The sequence below is a fragment of the Rhagoletis zephyria genome, unplaced genomic scaffold (assembly GCF_001687245.7).
Source record: "Rhagoletis zephyria isolate East Lansing unplaced genomic scaffold, Rhagoletis_zephyria_1.1 Rzeph_scaffold_02949, whole genome shotgun sequence".
Classification (NCBI taxonomy): domain Eukaryota; kingdom Metazoa; phylum Arthropoda; class Insecta; order Diptera; family Tephritidae; genus Rhagoletis; species Rhagoletis zephyria.
The window spans coordinates 22279-50024 of NW_016160033.1; the positions used below are offsets into that span (position 1 = coordinate 22279).

The 27746-nt window shown below is 31.6% G+C and overlaps 1 protein-coding gene across 1 annotated transcript in view; it reads right to left on the reverse strand.

The window, feature by feature from the left end:
* Positions 1–27746, reverse strand: part of LOC108368091 (calcium-activated potassium channel slowpoke-like) — a 59809-nt gene that overhangs the window by 20589 nt on the left and 11474 nt on the right. Inside the window, exons 3-6 of the mRNA XM_017622854.1 lie at positions 24449–24604; positions 17962–18074; positions 13805–13963; positions 12245–12321 (exon numbers count right to left, since the gene is read on the reverse strand). Coding sequence (XP_017478343.1) covers positions 12245–12321; positions 13805–13963; positions 17962–18074; positions 24449–24604 — 505 coding nt within the window. The remainder of the gene's footprint in view (positions 1–12244; positions 12322–13804; positions 13964–17961; positions 18075–24448; positions 24605–27746) is intronic.

Consider the following 27746-nt stretch of genomic DNA (forward strand, 5'->3'; position numbering starts at 1 on the left):
TAAAAAACAACACTTACGGGGCAATGTTTATTGTAAGAACAACATTTTTTTCTATGAATCGACATACTTTAAGCATTGTTGACGCTATTTCCATTTGAATGAGGAAATAGCGTCAATGACTTTATTTCCAAATTTTTGTTGACTTTATTTCGCTTTTGAAAAGGTAATAATGTCAATTGACTTTATTTCGCACCAGGGTGGGAAATAAAGTCAATTGACCTTATTTCCATTGACCTTATTACCTGTCACCGGTCTGAAGTCCTTTGGCTGTGAGTGGTTTATCTTCCCTGCTTTTGGAATGAATATAACACCTTCACCTCCCTCCATGCATTTGGTACATATCCGCTTTCTAAGCATCTTGCGAAAATGCTTGTCAAATGGGTCACCAGACTACCACATGAGTATTGTAGCATAGCAAAAATCATGCGGTCCGGTCCCGCTGCTTTGAACGGATCGAAAGATTTGATGGCCCAAGCTACTTTCTCATTGTTCACAATAAATGAAACCTATACTTAAGGAGCACGAGGCCGATTTGTCACATGAAGTCCACGTAAGTTGGAAAAGCTTTTGACTGCCATTCATCTGGGAGTGGCCAGAAGTTATTATTTTGCGTACGGTTCAAATGGCAGCTGACTACGCCTAGATATTTTTATCTACGTATAGCGACCAAACTACCGTGAATGAGAAGGTGTAAAACTTTGTGTACGCTGGGCTTTGGTCACTCCACCTTAAAACCCCATTCAATGAAAAAGAAAATGCTCAAGGATATTCATGGAAAAAATTTTGAGAGGACATTTTCAAAACCAATTCGTCGTTATACATCAAACCTTTTTTATATATTTATTTTATTTCTACATAATTTTGTCTTTAAGTTGATACCCATATTGATTTTTTTGGAATGAATTAAAATTAAAAAAAAATGGAATTAATCATGTCTTTGAAATTTCAAAGTTCCTTTAAAAAATCCTGACTTTAGAGAGAAAAACCTTAAAAGGCAGTTTTCCTATATTTGGCCCATAGTTGAGTGATTTTTTTAAATTTTTTCTCCATAAAATTTACTATCGCACGCTGTACTTAAAAGTATTTTGGGGGGATCAGCAGCCAAGAATAAGCGCGTCGTCTCTAAATGCAATATTTTCACCTATGTACTTATGTATGTATATGGAATGTATATGTAGCTAATTGTACTATTTCAAAGCGACTTAAGCATAAATAATTTAGTATGTATAAATACATGTATATATATATATATATATATATACAGCCAATTCAGCTGGCATTATTGGGAGCATATATTTAAATCTGTACATATCTATGTAGTATTTACGCATGTGTGTGAGTGAGTATGGTGTGGCGCGGTTGCGGGTAATTTGCATTAACTAGCTTAAATAGCATTGCTTACAAATAGCGATTCAGCAATAGGTTTATTTTTTATTATACTTATTTGTATGTTGTTTGTCCATTAGTCTAAGGCTTCGAGTTAATGACTTGCAATTTTAAATAATTTAGTAACTACTTGGCAGAGTAGCAACAGAACAGAAAAGTTGGATTTGTTTTTAATATTAAAGCTTAGCTTTTGGGTTATGATAATTTTAGTTGATTGATAGTTTTGTAATCATTAGGTTTTTTTTTTTTTTTTTTAATTTGATAGGCTAATTTGCATACCCTCCATTTGGTTAAGGACTGAGGTAATGCCTTGATTCACCATTCCGGTCTGCATCATAATCATGCCCACATCTGTAAGATGGTTTACAATTTGTTGTTGTTGTTGTTTGGTTTTGCTTTAAATGTTTTCATAGTACATACATATAAAATATAAAATTAATGGATGATTTAATTTTGATTGGTTTTGTCCTAAAAACAGTAAATGTAAATGCATAAGACATACATACTACTACATATTTACTTATGGTTTAGTACTTATTTTAGTAAATCGTTTGTGAAGCTGAATATGAATTATACGACTTACATCCTTTGCGATACAAATATATTACAGACAAATTGCAGTAAATTTTCATATGCACGTCACTGCACATAATTAAGGAAATTATTGTTAGTACGGTGGGCACTCGTTTTTGCTTTGTAGGTGTGTGGTAGTCCACCAAACAATTCGTAGCGATGTTGTGTTTTAATTTAGTAAGTAACCAGTAGCGATTAAATAATTTTTTTTTTTAATTAACGATTTGGTGAAAGTGAAAGAAAAAAAATTCAAACTTAACATGGAAAACGTTACTCATACGCCGAGTAACATTATTTCCTGTCCCTATTTCATACAAAAAATTATTGGACATTTTCATTTAACCATTCATCGATATTCATCGTTAGTAGCTTGATATTTTTTGCAAAAAAACAGCTTTTAATAGAAATGAAAAAATCTACGAATAATTCCTATTTATTTATTTTTTTTTTCATTAATATTAAAACAGTTTGGGAAAATTACATAAACTAGAAAACCTGTATACAGATCGGTAATCTACACCCAATCTTAAGTTCACGTGTTTCGACGATTTCAAAACTTGAGATTTTGCTTATGGTGTAATTCTTAACTAGGACTGACGTCTTTATTTAAAATAACATCGTCAACGGCCGTTAAGACTGAGTGGTTAGAAGTGAGTACTACTACTCCATAGGAAATGAATATAGTTCCTGCCCTGAGCAACATCTAAAGTAGAAAACCTTCTTTCTAACAGTGATGGCCCCTCTACAGAAAATGGCAAGGAGCCGATAGTATTTCTGCCTTGAAAAAGCTGCTCATAAAATGATTTGCTGTTTTGAAGGCTATATATAATACTCATATATTTAGTATACAAGTTCTCTGGAAAGGCCCAAAATATCCCCGAAGGTATCCTTCATCACCCACATTTCAGCGAGAGAGGATTGGATGGCGTGTAGCTGGAATCTGGAATCAGAATTCTGTAAACATATTTACGGACGTATCGATGCTGAATGGTAAGTTAGGTAGAGGGGTCTTCTGCGAAAAACTTTCTATTAACCTGGAATTCTGACTACCGGATCACTGTAGCGTTTTTAAAGCAGAGGTAGCCGCACTGAATGAGGCTTCCGATTGGTTGCTCTCCAGTGCAACACCTTTCAAATTGGTGAATATCTATTCCGACAGCCAATCAGCAGTGCCGCAATAAGGACATAGAGGCCAAAATACGTGAATGCGAAGAGCTTGAAATGCTGGCCGACAGGAAGAATGCCCGAAAATTTTACCAGAGAGTTAGGCAACTGACCGAAGGTTTCAAGGCCAGGGCGTATTCCTGTATGAAAAACAATGGCAACCTAGTTACTGATGCTCAGAACGTACTTAAATTATGGAGGGAACACTTTTCCATCCAACTGAATGGTAGCAGTACCGAAAGCTGTAGAGAAGACGTAAGCTGTGCGAGGTATGAATAGCCATAGCGTGCTTGAAAAACAACAAAGAGGCCGGAGCTTACGGTCTGCCAGCCGAGCTATTCAAGTACGGTGGCGAGGAGCTGATAAGGTGCATGTATCAACTCTTATACAGAATATGGTCATATGAAGGCAAGGTCTTATCGAGCGTTTTGTGTGAAAGACTGAAGGCCACCGTCAACGAACTGATTGGACCTTATCAGTGTGGGTTTAAACCTGGAAAATCCACTATATACCAGGTATTCACAATACGCCAAATCTTGCAAAAGACCCGCGAGAAAGGGATCGACACTCGTTACCTATTTGTCGACTTCAAAGCCGCTTTCAATAGCATAAATTTGGCATCCCCTCGAAACTGATACGAAGTAATACCACCAGCTCTGTCAGAATTGGGAAAGACCTCTCCGAGCTTTTTGCTATTAAACGGGATTTCCGACAGAGCTACTGCCTCTTATGTGATTTCTTTAATCTTCTATTGGAGAAGATATTAAAAGCTGTAGAACTGAATCGCTGAGGAGCAACTTTTTATTTTGTAATTTTACCATGGCAGTTTTACAAATTAGTTGTTTGCTAAATTTGTACTCTATTTTACAATTTTGATTTACTTTAATTGCTTCCATTTAAAAAGAGGCAAACTTTTAAGATAAATTTCCAATTTTTAACCGACTTCACAAAAAGGAGGAGGTTATCAGTCCGTCGAAATTTTTTATTTTTTATTTTTTTATGTATGTTACCGCATACCTTTGAACCACGTTAACCGATTTCGCTATTTTTTTTTTCTTTTTTCATCGGATAGGTGGTACTTCAGGGGTGGTCCCATACTAATTTTGGTTAAATCCGATAATTGGATCGTTAAGAAATTAACGATATTGTTAATGTTTTATATGAGAATTGAAGTCGGTTTGGTTTTTTGCTTAAAAATTACTTGTTTCATTCATTTTATTTAAGTAAAACACAAAATATCTATACACGACTTGCTTCAACACAGCCACACATTGTTTGTTAGACTATCTACACCCAGATATCGTTGCTCAAAGCCATTCAAACGCTATCAGGAATCCAGTTATGCAGACAGCATCTGCACATAATTTTTTTATTTTTATTTTTTTTTTCAATAAAGAGCGCTTGGATAGAACAAAAGCTTACGCTGCTGGTACTGCCGCTTCTGCAAAAAAGAACTCTTCAAATGCACTACACAACGCTGAGTTAAAGTATAAGCCCTTTGCTGCTGCTGTGTGTGTGTGTGTGTATGTATATACTCGCATCCTTGCCCAGCTAAAGCCTTAAAGGTGTAATCAAACCAAACTCCGCACGTTCAACGATGGCTAAATATTAGTCGCAAAATGCAGACAGCACTGGTTTTTAAAGAATTTTTTTCTTTTTATGGCGCACATTTCTTACCCAACAACAATACTATTGCATACATACGTTGCATCGAATAAATGCGTAACTCATTTCATATAAAACTTAGCTACTTGAACAACTAAGACATATTTACAGTTGTATGTAGTGACTGTCGGGTGCATAATACAAGTACATATGTATGTTAGTATGTACATATGTACATATTTATTAAGAATATAACGTATACGCACCTACGAACATATTCGTCTATTTTCTAATTGTAATTTATTACGTTTGTTCCATATCTACATATACATATATGTAAATATGTTTATATGCAAGTAAAAACACTACGAGAACGTATTTACATTTGCTGCTTAATATTTGGGTTCAACTTAAGGAAAAGTAGGTGTTAATGTTTACATACAATGCTTTGGGCGTATGTTGTGTAACCTAATTTTACTGAAAATGTATTTTTTTTTGTTTTTCAATCGTTAACTTATAACTAAAATTATCGGCTAACTCAACGGCAATAGCAACGATGGCTATCAGCTGCGATCTACTAAAAAATGTTTGCTTAAAAAAGATGTGTTTATATCAAATAATTGTGTTTTTTTACTTATTATATTTTAAAATAATGACGGGATGATTTCAGGAATGCAGATTATGGAACGTGCAATCTTTGGGTTGCATAAAGAGGATAGTTTTAGGTAAAGGTATAGGTATAGGTATAGCTAACCTTTTAAGTATTTTATATAGAAAATATCGACCTTTTGATGGCTTTGTTTAGTTGCTTTTCGGTGCATTATTGTGATTCGATAAAATTGGAAAAAGTACCATTTCAGCCTAATTTCAAAAACAAACAAAAAAAAAAATTTTTGCGCCTGAAAGTAGCGGGTTTTAACTTCTTGGTTTGCGATATATTTCCATATACATACATACATATATGCGCGTAATTTTCCATTCCCATTTTAAACAAAATAACTAACTGTAGTTTTATAAAAGGGTCAATCCATGTCAAATCGACCAACGGCCGGAATAGAACATTTTTGATTTGAATGGATTTTGGTCGGAAGTTTTCTTTTATCTTTTAACAAATTTCCAATAAGAAATAAATAAAAAAAAGTTAAACAAAATTTCGAAAATTATAATTTTTACAATATCCGGGATTTTGCAATTACACATATTTTTTGAGTACTTCAAAAACGGTTATTGTTACAAAGATAGTTTTGGTCTCATTTTAAAGATGGTTGCTTAGAGCTATAACAAAAAAATACATAAAACATTCGAAAAATAAAGAACTTTAAGGAATTATTAAATATAAAAAAAATTTTAAAAGCACTTTTTTTGGTGCAATACATCGAACCGATCTGAAAAAACCTGAAATTTTATAGGTGTTTATTTTCAGATATCAATTTTTGAACTTTGAATATTTTTTTATGTATAACAAATTTAAATTTATTGTTTATATATAATAATATAAATTTAAATTTATTATTAATATAAAGTTTACAAACAATTTGTTTTTCAAACTTAAAAAATTCGTATCTTTAAAAATAAACACTTAAAACATTTCAGGGTCTTCTAAGATTAGTTAGGGGTATTGTATAAAAAAAAATTTAGATACACATTTTTAAATTTTTTACTTTTACGAATTTTCTCATTTCGAAATTCTGTAATTTGTAAATATAATTTAGCTTGCTTTGAGTATATGTATGCATGTACATTTAAAGTACAAAACCGCGTATGTGAGGTTGCATAAATTATTTTCTAGAGAGTAAAAACACTCATATTTCGAAATAATTTTCTTTCTTTATAAAGCAATCGCATTTCTGGCTAGTATATTTTAGGACGAATGCATAAGGATTGAGCCAAGAGCTTGTGTGAGCAGACCCAATTTTTGTCAGCAACTGTCAGTTACGCGGTTTTGCAGAATGACGATACGCGGTTTTGTATTTTAAGCGATGATATGTATGTATGAAAGTTTATTTAGGTTAAATCTTGCAATCAATTTAGAACTAATTTTGCGATGAGCTAGAGACTTGAAAATTCAAACTCCGCTAGGTGGCGCAGGAGTCGAGATATTTCAAAAACCCGTATTTATATTCCAATTTGGTTTGTATTTGAAATTGTTATTACCTACATGAAAGGAAATAACTCCACAAAACACTTTGCCTGTGGAAGTCGAGCTTGTTTTAAAAAGATTTTTTTTACCCTTTACTTATTTAGATTTTTTTTTAATATATGCGGAATTGTTTTGAAAAAATGTTTTGAGTACATAAAACATATTGTCAGCGGCCCAAGAACCCCCAAAAGAGTGATTTAAATGGATTTATTTGAATATTTTAATTTTTTTCCCTCCATTTTTGAAGAAAAGCTTTTGAAAAATAATTCCCCATATATTTTTTTATATAGCCCTAAATACAATTTTTTAACTATAATTTTTTTTAGATATTTATACTTAAACTGGCAAAATCTGGGAAATTGTGAAATTTTTGATTTTTGGTAGAAAAGAAAACTTCTGAAAAAATTATTCAAATCAAAAAAAGGCCAATTCCAACCATTGCAATGCATTGGTTGATTTGACTTGGTTTGTGCTGAAAAGGTTTGCACGTTCTAAATATTATCAAATCTCATTCCATCATCAATATATTTTGGAGTATTTACTTATTTAATTAAATACCTGCAGATAACTTTAGGAGTGTACTATTTAATAACTTAATTAAACTTGTATCTAGATTCCTAATTAACTTCGCAAAATACAAATGATATGTATGCATAAATAAATAATAATATAAATATGTATATACTTGTATATGTATGTTTTTTTGTGTTGTACATCATCAATCAATCAAGTAACCATACATTATATACATATACTATATATACACTCAGAAAAAACATTCCGCGATGCTAGGAAAAAAGTATATTATTCTAAGGCAATATTACCTTGAAATGGCTCCAATGATATGGCTGCCTTAATATGAGTAAACGACGATTTCACTCAGTTTAAGGAAAACACAATTCCCTAGTTTTCAGTACTATTTTCTTTCTTCTTAGGAAAAATTAAGTTGCCGTGAAAGAAATAAGTATGTCATTTTGCTCGCGGCGCTCAAACAGTCGCAATGGCCGACAGAGCAAAGCTCTGTAGTAGGTACCGGTCGAGAGATGCAAGGTTCGAGTCCCAGAGCAGGAAGCTTTTTGTTTTTAATATTTTTATTAATTTTTTTTTATTGTAATTTTTTAAATTTATCTCATTTTTTTTATGGTATTTGAGTATTTAGATTTTTCCATATATGAAATTAATTTTATGATTTGTAATTATAAATCTAAATTGAAATAATTGACTTACTTTACTCTAACCACCTCCAACTGGACTCGAACCTGCGATCTCAGAGCCAGAAGCAGTAGTCTTCACGCGACGTCACAGCCGAAATTTCCCAGAAAAGCAATTAACTTTGTCTTAACAGTATTGACAAAATTCAAAATTCCTCAAATTAATGACGCACTATTTTTAGCATGAACCTGAATTAAGGAAAACTTATCAAATTGAGTAAATTTTTCATAACACTAAGGAAAAAACAGTAACTCTAAAATAAGGAAACTGGTTTCTTGTTTTCTGAGTGTATGCATATTTGGAGGGTATATATAGTATGTACATCGATACGAGTATGTAACAGAAACTTTTTGGGACTCATACTTAAACAAATATGTATACATATGTACGTACGTACATATATTGCTGAAATTTCTTATATAATGTAAATATATTTTCCATACATATTTGTAAGTAAATACGTTTATCGTCTTCGATTTGAATTTGTGCCAGTCCATGCGCTGTTCATAGGAAATCAGAACACTGACGAGCTAACGAAAGGAATAAGCAACTTACGTTTATGTGCAAAATAGTATTTTAGAGTTAATATAAGAAGGTAAAAGTGGGGAAAATTCTTATATTCAAAGAAAATTATAGGGAAAGAAATGACGTGTGTGCCTGTGATGAATTGCAAATTTTTTATCATTCCGCGTTTAACATAAATGTGTGTGTTCGTTTATGTGCAAATGGTTAATTAAGAGAGTGTATATTGAAATCCAATTGTCATAATTTCATTAATTAATCAATTAAACTTTTTTCGGAAATTTAAACCTTACAATTCCTTCTGAGTAATGAAGCATAAAAACTTGATTTTATTCATATTAAAACTTGTCAACTATATGTGAATGTTACCTGCGGAACACATTTATATACAGGGTGTCCAAACAAAATGGAAGATATCAGAAAATTTTGATATTTTTTTTAAAAATTCACTCCAGGACGGAATCGAATTTATTTTGCAATATTTGAATGATGTCCATGACATAATTGTCAAACTATAATAATTTTGTTTCAGTGGCTATATTTTTTATAGTATAGTATAGTGTATATGTATATGGCGAAAAGAAAGAAATTTAATCCTTTGGTTGAGACACCCTGTATATAAAATAGTAATACAAAATAACCTTTGACAACCTTATGGAAGTTGTAGGAGACGGCACATATGTATTTGCTAGAAGGTGGCTAACTTTAAAGAAGGAAATCGAAAATGATTATGTCTGCAGCTAGAGTTGAAAAAGTGAGTGGAGAAGTGAATAATATGCAAATTGAATATATTTACAGTTTTTTATTATAATTTTTTAGTTTACATAATGAAGAACTTAATATTCAGAGAGTTATTCTTACCTAAGTTTCTAGCGCAGAATTGTTTCAAAAAAATAATTTTATGGAAATTTAAACCTCACTGACAAATAAAATTTGTAATGAATTAGTGCATCCTGAGATAAAAAAAGATTTTTTTCCATAATTTGCATATGTCTATGTTTCAGTGAAATTTTTTTGTTTTAGGAAATCTGATAAAAAATTTTATTTATTTAAATCTCTAAGAGAAATTTCGGTAACAATTACATGACTATTCCTGAAGTAAAAATGAATTGGCCCAAAAAGTAAATGGTGTTTATATAACCAAAACTGTAAATCGGTATTTCATTGAACGTTCTCTTATACATAATCAAAAACGAGTAAAAAATGTATTTATTTGCCTACGACTGTGCGAATTTGTTAAATACATTTCACACTAATTTAAAAATGTTCAAAATTTTCAATTTGGTGAGTTTGAAGTTTGTAAAAAGTGTAACAAAATCTAAATAGGTAGGTACTTTAAAGGATTTTTTTTAAAAAAATTTGTAGTTTTATGTTTTTTGGTTTGGAAGTCTAGGGAAGAGAATGCAATGCACGCAAACATATTTACAGAAAAAAGTGAGAAATCAGTTAAAAACTGTAATTTAAATATTTTTATATTTGTTTTTTTTTTGTATTAAAAAGGTATTTGAGTAAGCAGCCATTCATTAGGTGGTTTGAAGAGGCGCAATACACAGAAACTAAGGTGTAAAAGAAAATGTATATTTCAAAAGATGTGGAAAAAGGGATAGTTAAATAAAAAATGAGATAAAAAAAAAAATTTAAAAACGAAATTAGTCTAAAGGAAATGATATAGGTATTATTTGGATACTGACAAAAAAAAAATTATGACATACATACACAAAAAAAAACCTGGATACAAGTTTAAAATTTCGATTTGAAAATAATTCCAAATTGTGTGAATAGAAAAATTAAAAAAATCAGAACCAAATTTCTTTTCGGGCAGAAAGTTTTTTTCTGATTTCATTGCGTCATGAGTTAAATTTATTATTTACTTATTTTTTCTTTGAGAAACTAAAATGAATTTCGGTTAAATTAAAAACTATTGGAGATACTTATGTATATCACAAATCTAAATAAAAACGAATTACAAATTAAAAAAAAAATACCGTAATTTATTTAAAATAAATAAGCGTGTTAGAAAACAAAATTAAATAACGGGATTCACATGATGTCGAAATTTGTTTAATATAAAATAACGGTTAAAATATTCTACACAGTAGTCGCAGAATGAATGTTGTATGTTTTTTGTCGGCTCAAAAACCATTTGTATTTTTAAAGATTCGCTAAAAATTTTTGAACCGTCATTTATCATAAAAAAATTTAAGACATTGCGACGCTTATGATATCTTGTGAAACCACCACTAAATATATAAAAATCAGTAGTGTGTGGTCGAGGATACTGGATGGGTGGAAGGCGATTTTAAGTTTTGCAAAAAATTGTTGTTAAATGAAAACTTAAAACACAAGGTTTATTATGGTTTTATATTTAAGATAAACTCAATTTGTATTTGGGCGAGGTTTTATTTGATTAAAATATTTGTAATCTTTGTGTAAATTATTTTCTTGGTGAATTTTTCTGTTGTATTCTCATTTTCTTATTTTTGTTATTTAAAATTTGTTTGTGTAATGCTTTCTTAAGTGTTGTATTGTGTGCTTGTTTGTTTTTTTTTAGTTGCACATACATAATTATATTTGCATACTGTTTTGAAGACAATTTACCTAAATCATCAAATTTGGTCCTTGGCTGTACCGTCACTGTTCGGGAGAAGCGTTTTTTGTTTTTTTTTTTGGTTTGTTTCGAATGATAAAATTTCGAAAAACATTTTAAATATTTTTTTGTTGGTTATGATTTCGAAAGTGTACGCGTGAAGTGAAATATGTTATGTAATTAAAAATTGTCAGCGGTTTGTACGTAGGTGTGTTGAACAGTTATGGATTTTTGTTTTTGTTTGTGGTAGGCCAAAGAGATCGAACAGGTCATGTTTTTGGCAGGAACACGCCACGCCAACATTGGCAATACATAAAAAATATTGGAAATATATTTGGAAAAGAGAGCATTTTAATATACATAAATATATGTAAGTACATAAAAAAATTTATATTCATATCTTTTTTGCATACATATAAATATATAGAAAAGAGAATTATGTAGTATGGTATTGATGATTAAGGATTTCCGTGTGTGATAGCTATTAAATAATTTGAAGACAAATTAAAATAAACACTTAAAATATAAATATATGTGGAGATGTATGAAAAGATGATAAAAAAAAATATGATCGTTTCTTATTTGTGCATATAAATATTCTTAAATATAATTAGTTTTGTAGGGAACGCTTAGAGTTTGAATAACCGGGGAAATTTGTATGCTATTTCGATTTATATATAAACTTAAACATTAGAAAGACTAAGTATAGAATAATTTTCAATATTATACATTTCTAATAGCAGGAATTTTGTTGCTGCACTGTTTGAAAATTGCACAGCAATAACAGTTTTAATAAGTCACTAATAATACGATTTAACAATAATTTTCGTTTTTCTTTAAGTAATTAGAGAGAGTTACCATAGATGAAATAAAGTTGAAAAACCAAATTCAAAACTTCTTACGCAATAATTGAAAATACATAATTGAAAATATTTGAAATAATTTTTTTATATGAAAATAAAACTAAAGTAAATTAATTAATTTTATTTTTTCAAAACAGTATTAAAATTACTTTTCATTAAGTGTTTTTGCATAGTTATGAAAAGTTTACTCACAGTTTTTGCATTTACACTTCTTGATCAGCGTTTCGTCTTTGATATCCTCGTGGCAGGCCTTGCAGTAGAACCAGGCTCTGTAATATGAAATAATAGAAAAATGTTGAAAAAAATAAACATTTATATTTTTTACTCCAAAGCGACGTCTTCAAAAATAAAACATCACTTATATGTATATCCTGTGTCATAACTATTAGCGCGCCACAATTAATAAAAATAAGCTTTAACAATTAATGTTGTATATATCAGAAAACATATTAAAAAATTGTTTTAATTGCTTGCTTGCTTTAATTCTTGCTTTATATAAAAAAAATACAAAGTACACACATGTGCCTGTGCTTTTTACCAAACCGCACACACATATGTGTGCAAGTTTTTAATTTTTGATATGCACAGCACACGATTGTGAGCGTAAAATGTTAGGATGTGCTACGCATGTCTGTGCAAATACGAACCCTATCGAAAATACTTTGTATGGCAGAAAATGCACAACACCGCATGCAAAAAAAAAAACCAAAAATCAACGGTAAGTCCCAGTTACTTTTAATTTTTACAAGACCTTTCTATTTAAAAGGCTCGAGATTTTTACGAACGTTTGTTTATATTTTTTTTTTACATATTGAAAACAGTTTGGAACTTGAATTTATACGGTATTTTAAAGAATAAATTATAATTTTATAAAATAATAACTATAATTGGAGATTGTAGTAAACGGTAAGTTATCTTTTGCTGTAAAAAACCTGATTTCTATAAATCAACATGGATTCGGCTCCAACCGCTCCACAATTATCAATCTGGCTATTTTCACTGATTACTGCATTTCCGCATTTCAAAATAATTTCCAGATATGTACGATCTATACGGATTTTTCAAAAGTCTTCGACTAAAGGTACGACAGGTAACGCGACACGATACTACACAGCACAGCAAAATAATAAAGATCTTGGCTGAATTTTTGTAATGTTCGACTAACTTTTGTGTAGGTCCCTGACAAACTTTCTCAATCCCGAAAAGTTAGCTTCAAAAAGACTTGTGAAAAAAATCGTGTTATTACCTTTTTACTTAGAAATCTCCGAACTTATTTAGTTCAATCAAGACAACAAATATATTGTACAGAATTAGCAAAATAAATTTATTTTATAAAAAAAAATCCACTTCAGCAAAACACGAAATTACTTTTTCTCAACCCACTTGAGGATACTTATTTCACTACATCTTAAAAAAAAAAAGTTTATATACATTAGGGCATCACCCTCAATATAAACAAAAGAAAAAAACGGTACGGCTTTTCCGTCGGAATTATAAAATTTATTACATTTTAAAACTTCCGCCAGAATATTACTTGAGTTCAATTTAACAGACCTCCGAAAATCCATATATTATAAATAAAATTAGTTTTAAAAATATATATATTTTTTATTATATTGTTATTTTATAAACGGAATCAAATTAATGAGTTTTTTGGAGACTTCATGCGCTGAAAAATGCCGGGGGAAAAGCCGCAACTTTTTTGGTGAGGCACCCCAATGCACACATTTAATTATTTTTTTTTTTACTCACCGTTTCACTTCATCAGCGCTTTGAGCTATAAAGAAGCCTTGCGTGTTCGCTTGTATTTTAGCATTGCGCGGATTGATGGAAATCTTGCTATCCGCACCCTCTTCGGCACCTTTGATTTCGATAGCTACCAGCAATAGTTTCAGTTTCGAAAAGCACAGTCTGTAGGCACAATATTGAAAATTATCACAATATAGAAAGTCAAATAAATAAAATACTTTAGTATATAGTACAAAATAGTATAACTCTATATTATTAAATAAGTAAATATTTTGTTTGAGAAAAGTTTAAATGAAAAGTAATAAATATTTTTTAATTACAAAAATGTTGAGTATTATCCAGTATTTACAGAGAGTGCTACAATAAGCGGTACGCACAAAAAGTACAAAAAATCCATGCGCCAAGTGAGTATAAATAAATAATAGTGCAAGATTTGGTTCATATTTTTTTTTTAAGTTTGCCAAAATTATTAAAAACTATGTATTTATGTGTAAATATCATTTATGCAAATAAGCAAATTAGCGATTTTAAACAAAATTTTATCGGCTTTAAAAATTAACTTAAATAAATTCGTTTAGTACAAAATTATTCACTGCCAACTAAGCGAAAACAACTTCTGACAACTAAAGCTCTGTGTCATACATTCACAAAGACAAAACACATTCACATTTCACGAGCGACGGAAGGGAAACGGTGTAGGTGAAAGCAAAACGAGGAAAGGATGCATGCCAACAATCTACGAGTATATTAGTTTACCTGCGTGCATAGAATGCTTTGCGCTTGTTGTTGTTGTTGTTGTTGTTGTAATTTAACTACATGTAAGCTTACTTCAAAAAGGCTTGGAAAGGTTTCTATGTTTTCTGTTTGCTTTTAAATGGGCGATAATAATTGCATACATATATACAAAATGATTCGGAAAATCATTTGTAATTAGGGAGATGTAGGCTGCGTGTGAAAAATGCTGCTCACTCGGGGGGGATATTTAAAAAAGATGTGTCGAAAACATGCAGCAAATGGTGAAAGCTAGAACGTGCGATTCATGAGACAACAACCATGTACCTACATATGTATGTACATATGTATGTATGCATGTATAACTACTTAGGACATTAGGGCGATTGCTCAAGTCACTAAACGGGTAGGTGTACGGCCAAAGAAATGTTGTAAGTAAATGTTGCGGGATTTAATAGTATCTATAGGTTTTGCTGTGTTCAAGAAAGTGGCCAATAAGCAAGTAATGTGCTTGTTTTTAGACTCATTTACTCATTTACTACAAAACTGTTTGGGCAAATATTTGGAGTCTGTGATTTTACAGCGCTAGTAATTGTTAGGTACATTTAGGGGTTCAATTGGCTTGGAATGGGGTTAGCACAGCACTAAAAAAAAAAAATAAAACATTGTGTATTGTGATTTGTTGAGTTATGGTTTTTTTATACAGTATTTTTTTTTTATTAAAAAGCACTTTTTTAAATTACAAATGAGTAACTGAGTTGCCAGAAAATTTTCGAGATTTAGATCATTAGCCTGAGTAAAAAAAATCAATAAATTGCATTACTCCAGTCAAGAGAATATATTCTTGATATATCGCTACATATACCTTAATTATACCGACATCAAAAATAATATTAAGTTAAAACAGAAATTTAATTGAGTAAATTAAGTTTTGAATAAAGCTAAGGCTTTTTAGTGTTCAGACTCAGTCAGCTGTTCGATTAGCAATGTGACAGAGCGATGGAAAGGTTGGAACAATCGTACCTTTATTTAATTTGAACGTACGTCGTTTCGACGTATTTTATTGTGTGGATAACTTGTCCAATAACCTCTCTCCTTTTTTTTTGAGGGGCATAGAATGACACAAATAACGTAACTGTAGTTGATTGCGCCAGATAGACAGAACATATTTATATTTAAAATGTTAGATCGAAGATTTCGGAGGAAATTTAAAAAAAAATTTCTTCATTTTTTCAACTTTGACCGACGCTAATTAAATTTTTTTCTTTTTTATAAAAGTTGTTAAATATTTACCTAAAAATTAAATTGTTTGTTTTTATAAAATATTTATTTGTATTAACATTTTGTTTTTAAACAGAGCTAATACGTTGTCTTATAAATGCTTAAATTGTATATTAAATTCGATAATCCTTTAACGAAAATTGAATTTTTTGATCAACAAAATTTAATGAACATAGTATTTTAAAAATCTTTAAATTATAATTTTTTCTGAGAACATGTATGCAACAAATTTTAGGCACGCTGTCAAGCTCACCGTTTGAGGGTAAAATGTGGTGATCGACTATTTGGTTATATCTTATATGAAGAAAATTGCACATATGCCGGTTGAGAATTGCACGCAGTTACTTACATACATATGGGGGAAATAATGACCAAAGTTACTTAAGGATCAAATGCAGCAAACATTCAGATGCATTTTTTTTTATTTGTTAAATATCTTTCTGTAGTTACAGCTAATTAAATATATATGTATATGTAAGGCGTATCTAAATCTCAAAATTTCGGAACATTTTATTTCGAATGAATACAAAATGTTTTTTCGGTTGTTTGTATGTACTTATTAGCTTTGTTTATGCATAGAACAGTCAGGTAGGCGAGCAGACAATTACGTGGTTAGTTTTATGTGCGATTAGGTTTTTGGTTGGGAATCTAGAGTTGTTTAATAAAAAAACCTTTGTTGAGTATGTATGCATTGCAGTAGAGGAAAAACGTATGCAAGTCCGTAAACATTCCAAATAAGTTAAACAAATGTGAAAATTATATTGAGACGCATCAGCTAAAGAAAGTTTAGAAAAAAAATGAAAATATTGAAATTAAAAGAAGTTAAACAAATATAATATATTATACATATTTTTACACTGGCGGTCAAAACTGGATGAATGGCTTTTTTGTTTTAATATTTACGTAAATGTTTTTCAAGCAAGCATTGTTTTGTTAATTTTTATAAAAAACCGGTTTATGCTTTAGCCTAAACCATATAAATTAAACTTTCAAACTTTATACACAATTTATAAAAAATCCAATTTTTTTTTTTGTATAGTTTTGAGCTTTTCAATTACAATTTTTATAAAAATTTTAGCTATGCAGTTACAAGGCTTATGGCAATTTAAGTTAAACAAGTGCAGCTTTAAAGCGGATAAAAATTACGTAGAATTTTAATATTATATAAAAAAAACTGTTATTTTTTTCGACAACGGTCTTGCGCCTTTTCTTTCATAAAAATTTCATGTTTATATGAAAAAAATGCCAAATTTCATCAACAAAAAAAAAATGTAAAAAATTAATGTGATTTTTTAGTTCAAACCTTGCACGTATTTATGAAAAATGTTATAAATATTCTTATTAAAAGTTGAAAACTTTAATGGAAACTTGTTGAATTTTTCTAGATTCTTTATAAAGTTCGAAAGTTTGATTCATATGGTTTTGGTTAAAGCATGAAACTTATTTGTATAAAAAATAAATAAAAAACCTCAACTTAAAAAAACATTCAGTTTTTACCGCCAGTCTATGGAATTTTGGCTGTTAAAATATTTCATTGCAATATCTTGCATAACTAAGTTTTGGTTGAAATCGTTTAATTTTTAATAAATTTTGTTTGCATACCTTTTTTAATCAAAACAAATTAAAAATTGTTTGAAGCTTGAATATTTTTTATAATTTTTTTCTTCTAAAAATTTAGTATTTGAAGCACGAATGACTTCAAATACTAAATTTTTAGAAGACAATTTATATTTCAAATATAAAATTTTTCTAAATACATACATAAATATTTATCAGGAATTCGGTTTCACATCTTATAAATTTAACTACCGAAATTTTCTACGCGCGACTTTTTTGTAGATGAACCGGTTATTATTAATTTTGTTACATTTAATTTTAAAAATTTCTTAGAAAAATTAGATGTTTATAGAAAAATATTTTCACTCTCTTTCAGCTGATGCATTTCACTTGTGGTTTTAGTATTTATTATTTTTTTTTTTATATTTAAATTATATGTTTATATCGTCTCTAGTTAATTCTAAGCAAAAAGCAGTTACTTTTTATATATTTTTTTTTTTGTAGTAAAAAGGTGTAATTATTCTAAAGTAAGTAGTTAAAAAACCAAACTAAAAACGCAAAGTAGATAATTCGCTTGCTTCGGGTCTTACTCGCTGGCTTGTGGGAATGTCATGCCGGTAAATGAAGGTGAGAGGGTTTCGGTGTACATCTCACACCCGGTACCTTGGAGATAATCGTTTTGCCAGGCCTGCGTATCTGGTGACTGAAAGTTAAAAATGATTCGATTGCGGTACGGATTTAGTAACCAAAATTAAAGTAGAAGTTTTATAGCAAATTCTTATATATTTACATACATTCGGCACTACAGAAGTACAGTCTAAGGAAACTACATAAATGCGAATTGCTGCAGCGCATAATCCAGGGATGTGACGCATCAGGCGCTATCAGGCGAGCAATTATCATTGGCCTTGTAGTTGCTTACAGAATGTGCATTTATTTGCATGGGCGTGGCAGTTCTGTATGATAGCACGCTTGTACTTCAGAGGATAGTTTTCTTGAGCGAACTTTTCAATATCAAAGGGGTATGCAAAGCTAGACTCTTCGATGACTGTGGCAGGCAATTATAAGTTTTTTTATTTTTTTATTACAAGGTTGTAAAATAGAGAATGCAAGGCTGGTAACATGGATCTTACTGGACCATGCTTCTTACATATTTGTTGCAAACGCTAAATAAGCGAATCATTGGTGGCGGAGTAGGAAATTTTGCACTCTCATTCATACAATTACTTTTACTTAAAACAAAAAAAAAAATAGCTTTGTACTATATAAGTATGTAGTGTATTAAGTATGTATAAGTATGTAGATCAAACTTACAATTAAAAGATCTTTAGCACGCGAGCAGGCTATCGTTTGTAAAAGTGAGCATTAGGCCGGGTCGGTTGCCGTACGGAGGAATAAAGTTTACTTAAAGAAAATTTGGGCGTCATAAAAATGTCCGCACCAGTCACGCACTTAAAACATACAAAACAGTGTTTCATCATAACTCTAATGTCAATATTAAATTGATATCCGAAAACGAATTTTCGTCAATCCTTTGTCCAACTAGTTTTGAGGTCTGTTTTAGTGCAGGTCTAGAGCGAACATTGTTGAGTTGCCAAAAAGCACTTGAAATAAGCTTTTATTTCGCGACCCAGCCTAGTAAGCATACGTTTGCTCTGATTATGTACAAATTAAAAAATGTATTTGAGTGAGAATATAAATAATAAAAACTAACTAAAAGTGATAATATTGGTACTCGTACATATGTATGATATAAAATTATCACAAAATATCAATGAAAGAGAATCGAACTTTATGTGCTCGACATGGTATTTATGCGGGAAAAGCAGCAACAACACTGGCCCATATGTTTAATTTTGATTTTTCGATATTCTAAATGGAGAAGAGGATGTGAAAGGGCCTCTTAAAGGCCATAGTTTATTGGCAGAAGTAAAGAATATCTAATACATATGTACAAGTTAGAACATAGTGCTGTTGCTGCTTACAAGATTTTGATGTCTCATGTAAATATGTATGAAAATGTAAATCATTTGTGTACTTAGGCCTCAACATTTTTTGTGTGAAAAATTTACGTGTTCGTTATTACGTGAGTACTTCAACAGAAAAAAGCCCAACCCATTTACATTCATTTATTTTTAGAAATTATCATTTAGGTACATAAAATTGTAAAAATATTAGAATTGTTGTTCTTTAATGAAAAGTTATATGCAATTTTTTTTTTGGAACCTCGTGCATTATAGTTTTAATAGTAATCCTTTTAGTCGTGAAGGATTTTAGTCACTTTTTTGCCCTCTTCACTATACAGTTTCTTAGACTGCCTTTTGTTGGCGCCAAAAATAAGTCTAACCTTTGAAATCGCTCCCAAGGTGTGGAACCGATTTTTATGCAGTTCAGAGTATAAGAACGTCAAAATCGATTTAAATTATCGCCCACTATTTCTAGAAAAATAGGCGCCAATTTAGAAAAAAATATTTTTTGATTCGGTGTACCCTGCTCGTTGACGCCAAAAATGTCCAATTGGGAAGATAATAAGGAGTTTCTTGTGCCCACATCCTACGAAATTTTTTAGGCTCCACATACTAAATTTTATCAATTTTGGAAAAAAAGAAAGATACATATTTATTTCATTTTTAATGAAATTCCTATTTCTTGTTTTTAAAAATGACAAATCGAAAACATTTACAATACCTGTATACTGTATTAGGTGCATGACATGTATTTGCATTGAAACCCTTACTTTTAGCTACATAAAAGCTGAGCTGAGACAAACAGGACTTTTGCTATCGAAAACAAATCTTGTCCAGAAAAGCGTCAACTTTTGGCTGAATGCTGAATCCTTCTTAAATTTCCATTTTATATTGCATATTATTTATTTTATGTGCATACATATACATGGGCATTTCCAGCGGAAAGTCTACCGTGAAAAAAATAAAAATAAAAGTCCTATATCTAACTTATTTATACAATACAATTTGGACAATACTAAAGTAGACGCCGATAGTAAACTAAAAGAGAATGAGTGTTTACAAGGGGGAGAGCGAACTCCAATAGGCGAGGTACATTAAAAAATGACTTTAGAAACTTTAATAGTAAAGTGCACTTTGCTTTATATTTTTTTTGAATTCACTACCTCTCAGAAACTCCCTCCATAATCATAATTTAAAAATTATAGCGCTGTTATTCTTCTTTCCTATTTCGGCTGCTCTGTTTGTATGTGCGGTGTGGTGCAACCTTAAAACTAAAAATACTTATATTTCAAAATGAGGCCTTAAATTATATAAAAATTAGCTATAGCTAAGTTATGCAAGACTTAGACTTGACTTGACTTGAAAATTGTATATCTAGCAAATGAGCGGCGCGCACACAAAAAAACAACTTCACTAAGAAACTTGGAGAACTATAGACTTTTGATTTCTAAGTGCAAAGACAGCCGTGAGAGAATCATGCTGCCACATAATTTTTTCAAATATTTTATTATAAAACTCCTCCAGATATGCCACACAAATATGATATTTTGTATTAATGCAATTCTTCAGGCAATCGAAAAACAAACTTTAAATACAATTGAAAAAATTAATCGTTTTAACTTTTGCGTGTATAAATACAAGTTCTGAGTATAAAAGAGAGAAAAAGCAATAGATGACACGGAAAGTAATCGTTTCTAAGTTTTTAGGTAAATCAATTCAAGTCCAGGTCTTGCTTAACCGGGCCTTTATTGGTCCTAATGTCCCATGTATGTAATACTTCTATATTGATAGTAACCAGGGTTGCCAACTTTTGGATTCCTGAAACCAGGACGCATAACAAGTCTGTTCTTTTGCTCGCCCGCATGTGCCCGAAACTGGTCAATTTGTGTCTCTTTGGTTGATTCTCAGGCTGTTGAGAGCCATTTTTAGCTAGTAATATTTGCTTCTCACTAAGCCGAAGTCGGCCGGACTATTTTTCTGGACGAGTTTGTGAAAACTCGAAGTTGATGCAGAGAACCATCGATATGTGGTCCTTTGTACGCAAGAATGATAGAATACAAGATTGCGCCGATCAGAGAGGATTTTTGAGAATAACTTTTGCGTGACGTCACACTGGTGCAATTGCGAGAGAGAAATGCCAAAACGTGAGCAAGAATGGAAGAAGAAGAAAAAGTGTTGCAAGGAAAACGTAAACAAGTTGCACCAGTGTGACGTCATGCAAACAACGATTCTGTCAAATTCGTTAAGAGAGGAATAGCGGTCCGAGATCGGCGCAACCTTTGTATTCTCTCAATCGTGCTTTGTACGTACAGATGTTCCGAATATGAGTCAAATCGGTCGGACGAATGATACAAAATTCTACAAATATTTCGAGACCAGCGCCGCCTTACGGTTCAACCTTATATATTCGCATTCTGGTTACCCTATAAGGGCCGTTCGCATCATGTCTGATTAATTCTAACTTCCAGTTAAGCATCGGTATCCCGCCCATAATATGTGATCGATAAAGCTGTCGATGTGCTTAACTGAAGGATGTACCTCCAGTTAGTGCTAGACGTGGTGCAAACGGCCCTTTGGTACCTAGTACGCAGTTGTTTAGTATGAAATTCTAAATGGGTTGGGCTTAGTCACTAATGCCATACGTAAAATCCAAGTTTCAGTGCAAGTCTTCAAACGATTATTAAAATAATAATTTGCATTAGTTGGTTAACGTCCAATTAACATATCACGTAATTAAAAAAATCAGAAAACAAGTTGTAAAATAATTTCATAATTTCTTATTTAGTTTTTGATTTGAATTATTCTTATTAAAAATACGTCACAACATCGAAGGCTTTTAAAAAGAAGAACACTTAAAATTCAGCTGAGAACACCACGAAAAACTGAAAATAAAAACAGAACGCAATTACCAGTTTACGATTTAAGAGTAAGACGAAAATTTTGCGAAGAAAGGAGTATAATTGAAAAGTAAAATTTATAAGAGGCTGTGTGTTTACAATTTACTAGTGAGTTGCCGTTAATTTATTTACTGTTTCAAATTACTCACAACGAATAAAAGTCACAATTAGAAAAGAAAAAAAATATCGTCAAACAACAATTAGAATGACGTCGGAAAAAACATTTAGAACGAAACGAAACACTGGACATTTAAGAGGTTAGTCGTTTGATTGTATGTATGTATGTAGTATACATGTGTATGTGAGTGTGTGTATGCTATACCCTGCAGAGAAATTTCATATACATACATACATATGTATGCATTAGGGCTGTGCGATTATTCGATTACTCGAGCAAGTTGGTTAATCAATTATTCGGTTAATCAATTACTCGAGTAATCAAGATTTTGATTACTCAAAACGATGATTAATCGAGTTACATGCAATGTGATTACTCAAAAAATAATAATTTTGCTCGTTAAAAGAGTTTGCTTTGGAAAATGCTTATTTTATTTTTTACATTCTGTATATCATGATACAATAATTTTTAGAAGGTAGTTTCACTTCAAAATTTTTGACATAAACCGTGTCTGTGACAAACACGCAATGTGGCCACTGCTACGATATAGAACTTGGGGATTATAGCTTGTTATTTTAAATATTTTTTAACAGAACATGTAAAGATTTATATGTTTCATAACTTGATCACTTAATTTTTAATATAAATATACGTATTTTATACACACATTTTTGCCACTGCTAATCACATGAATAAAAATCATAAAATTGAAAATATAACAGCAGTATTTCTTGTTTATAATGGATTAGATCCATCGCACACCACGGACTTTATCGGCCGCCAATTTAGATGTGCTCGCTAGTCTTTCCATTGCACCACAACTTATTGGTCAGAGCGATTAAGCTGGTGTAATGTGCGCCCCTCCATACATCTTCATGTACATATTTCAAGCGAGCCCTATCATTAAAATAGGCGGCCGATAAAGTCTGTGGTGTGCGGTGGCTCTTATAGCTGTGTCCTTACATCTATTCCGTTTTGCAATATCCACGAAAGCAGCAGTTAATTTTTTATGAAGAAAATTATTACAAAATAATCGAAAATTTCTCTACTTATATGTTTGGCTTTTCTTTGTTTTATTTTTCCAACGTCAAAAGCTGGATTTTTTTTGAAAAAGTTGGTACAACAAAAAATACGAAACACGTTTTCTGTCAGATAGCTAACATGGCGGATAAGAAGAAGAAGTGAAACTACCTTCTAAAAATTATTGTATCATGCTGTATATGAAAAAATCAATTAATCGCACAGCCCTAGTATGCATATACATAAATATGCAGTTCAGAATTTATCTGCAGGCTGCGAAAAGAGGTGCGCATTTTTTTTGTTTGTTTGTAGATAAATTTTATTTGAAAGTGTATCAAAAATAAATGAGGAATAAAGCCAATAAGAAATAAATATTTATTTGTATGTAAATGTGTCAATAAATAAAATTAAAAGTTTAATTTTATTTGTAGAAATAACATTGTATCATACGATAGAGATACTGTTTAACGAATAGCTGAGAATGTATTTGTATTTTTATGAAGGCAAGTTGTTTGATAGACACACGCCAATGCCTGCGTTCGAAAACTTACTCAGTGGCCTGAGCAAATGGTATTCCAATAAATGTGGGACTCAAAGTTTCTGTGTACATTTCCATGCCGGTACCGCGCAGATAATCATTGGTCCAAGACTGCATGTCTGGTGACTACAGGTACATATATAGGTAGTGGATTAAAATACTTTGAATGTTACTTAGTATATAACAAAAAAAAAAAAATGCGTTGAATTGTTCATAAGGAGGTTTGAAATCAAAAAATCTGTAACATAAAATGTGTCAAGTTTTTATTTTTCACAAGATCAGACTATTTTGACAGCGCATGACTGCCAAGTGAATGAGAAAGAGGTTATTGTAAATTCGGCTTGTCCGAGGAATTTATTTGTACTGCGGCTTATCAAAGTACAATAAACTTGTATAACAATATTTGATTGCTGCCAGACTTGAAGATTTAGTTCTCTACACATAGACAATTTTAATACAAAAGGTTCATATTGCTTTTTATTGGCCGTTATTTTAAAGTTAAGTCGCTACTTAAGTTGTGTTACTGCGAATACTTACAGTCTTAAACGATCGCATCGCAAACAAATTGGCCATCATTGTTGAGAAGCCTGGCGCCAAACAACTCTGCGCTATAAAACCAAGTTTAAGTTCGGCTAAGCAAATGACGTCATCACCCTGTTTCCAGTCCCATGAAGGTATGTTAAGTAAATACGCCTGAAATGGGATATGTAAAAAAGATAATTTAGAAAACACCGTATGGCAGTACATTTTACTCAGAAAAAATCAATACACTCGCGAAACCATTTTAAAATAATTTTTTGTTTTTTTTTAAATTTCGGTGTTTGTTAATCAAAGCATAGTTCTTTAACAAAGCTCGTGTTAATCAAAGGTTTCAAACTTTGTGTAAGATAAAAAAAAAATTGAACAAACTTTCGTAAAAATTTCGAGCTTTTTTCATTACATTTCCGAGAAAGATTCTGAGTATACAGTTTTATAGCACATTTGGTTCTATTAGAATAAGGTACAAGTTTCAAATGGCTAACAATTAGCGTTGATTTTTAGAATTCTTTTTTTCCGAAGATGTTGCGGTTTTCTCCCATATTAAAAAAAAATCGTGGGTATTCGTTATATGGAAGCAAATGAGACAAAAGAAGTGATACTGAGCGAACTTCATCGATAGAAAGTTCGGTGTCAGAATTAGTACACATCGTAGTATATGAGATTGCACACAACCAAAGCGGCGACGAATTTCGTCTGACGAAATTTGGGGTTTCATATTTTCGCTTTTGTATTTTTAGATTTTTCGTTTGTCATTTAGTTGATGCGAATTTCGTTTCGGTGGTGTTTTACTGGGCGAAATATTGCGGCGTCGTTCGACCAGCGATTTGGTTCTGATTAAATTTGTAATGTTGTTCGACAATGCACTAATAATTTTGGATTAATCATATCCTTGAAATTTTAAAGTTTTTTTAAATAAATGGGCATTTCCTGCGTTTCGGACGTTCCATCTTAAGACACTCTTTTCAGTATAAAAATTATAGTAGGCTCTGGATCAGAAGTTTTTTTGTCATAAACAGCCTCCGTAGTCCGCAATTAAAAATATTTGCCAAAAATGGTTCTTAGCCACTTTAGAGCGGCGGCCTCAATTTGCTGTTCGGATGTTCCGTTCCTTAATCGTACCTTATGTTGTTGATGACTGGAGATTGGCTTAGGATTCAGCAAATTGATTTTACATTGATTCTACAACAAAAACCCCAAAAATCAAAGTTCCAAACCTTGTGCAAAATTAAAGAAAATTCTGCAAAATTTCATTCAAATATTGCACTTTTTATGTATGCTCTCTAGAAAAAAGTTGGGTATGCAGTTTTTTAGCCCATTTAATTTTAGTACAATAAAGTGCAAGTGTGAGTAAGCTAGGACTTACCATTAATTTTTGGGAAATTTTTTTGTTGAAGGTGTCGCACATTTTTTCCGTATAAAAAAATTTTCAACCATTATTTTATATGGAGAAAATGGGCGACACCTCCAACAAAAAAAATTGCTAAAAATTAATGGTAAGTGCTAGCCACCTCAAACTTGCACTTTGTTATACTAAATTTGAATGGGCTAAGAAACTGCATACAGATCTCTCATCATGCCCGTCCTTTTATATGGCGCAGAAACTTGGACGATTTCGAACAAAGATGAGAAGGGGGCTTTCGAGAGAACTATTCTACGCAAGATCTACGGCCCTGTTTTCCTGGACGACGGGTATCGGAGAAGACGGAATGACGTACTGTATGAACACGACATGGACATATACTGAGAAAAGAGTTTGGTTACGTCAACTAAATATGTTTTTCTCAACACATGATTTGGTGGTTGTAGTTACCACACCATGTGTTGAGAGAAATATTTTTGTCTGAGTTTTTTCTGAGTGTAGTTAAGCGCATAAAAATACAGCGATTACGCTGGCTTTGACATGTTGAACGCATGGATGACGACGCTAAGGTATAAAGATCCTTCGACTCCGCCACCATGGGTGGACAACAAAAGCAAGGGCGCCCACGAACGCAATGGAAGGACCAAGTGCAGAAGGACCTGTCTGCGCTCGGGATAACCAACTGGCGCAAATTCGAACAGGAGAGAAGCAATGGAGAAGCTCTTTGGTCTCGGTCAAAATCGACAAACGGCGGTTATGCCAAGTGCGATGAAGAAGAAGATACGGAGCGCTGTTATTAAACGTATAATTTCATCTTAATATGTTTTTATCAAAATAACATAGATCAAATTGCTGATGACTTGATGAAACGTCAAGTCAAAAATTACATATTGTAGCCAATATTTTTGCCTGTGGTCGTAGGAGTATTTGTCTAACAAAACTGGTCAAATGTCATATCTATTAACTTTGATAAAAATGTCTTTAAATATTATTTTTTAAGCTATATAACCGAGATATCAATGGGCAACCATGAAAGGTCCCACTCCTACTTGACCTTTGACGTACGTCAAAGAGAACATAGTAATTTTAATGATATTTTTTTTCTGTGCTTTAAATACCTGCTTTGGCTTCTTTCTTTATTATGTTTTTTTTTGGACCAATCTTAAAAAAAACTACTAGACACAAAAGAAGAAAGTGTGCACTGTAATTCTTAACAAAATGTTCGTGATTGGCTTTTGATGTTGTAGGCGGCATACACGGTGCGTGTGACTCGTGAGTCGGTTCGGAAGAGTTTGTGGAAATAAATATGTGTTAGTTACACCAACATGACTCCCGGCATAACTCGGAATGATTCAACTGGGTGTAGTCGAAGGCGAGTCAACAGGTACACAAATGACTCGCGAGTCAGCCGTACCGCGTATGCCACCTATTACATATATTCGTTTGAATAATTTCAAATGGGGCTCTTTGGGAAAATTATTTTTGGCAAACATTTTTAAAACAGTAGTTTTGTTTACTTCTTGGGTAATATTTCTTTTTTACATTGGATCCTTGGCTAAAAACTTCTGTGGTAAAACTGTGCCTTCTCTGCTATTTAAAGTCACACGGAACCAAAAATCCATCTCTGGATCAAAGAAAAACTTTCCTTACTTTAAGGTCGAAAAATCTTCCGAATGAGTAAAAAATTCTCCCGAATGCGTAATTTTTCTTTGGAATGTGTAAAAACGTACACGAAAATATGGAACCGTGGATGTAATCTATTATTTTGAAGAAATGTTGGGCATGAAAAGAGGATAAAACTTCTTTAGTGCTGTTTCGTGCCCATTTTTCTTCATTTTGATTGCTGTTTCTCTTCAATTAAGAGACGATTTTTTTTTTGGGTGCAATGAGTAAGCTCACTCAATAGGGATTTCCAGTAGATATGATCAACGTCTA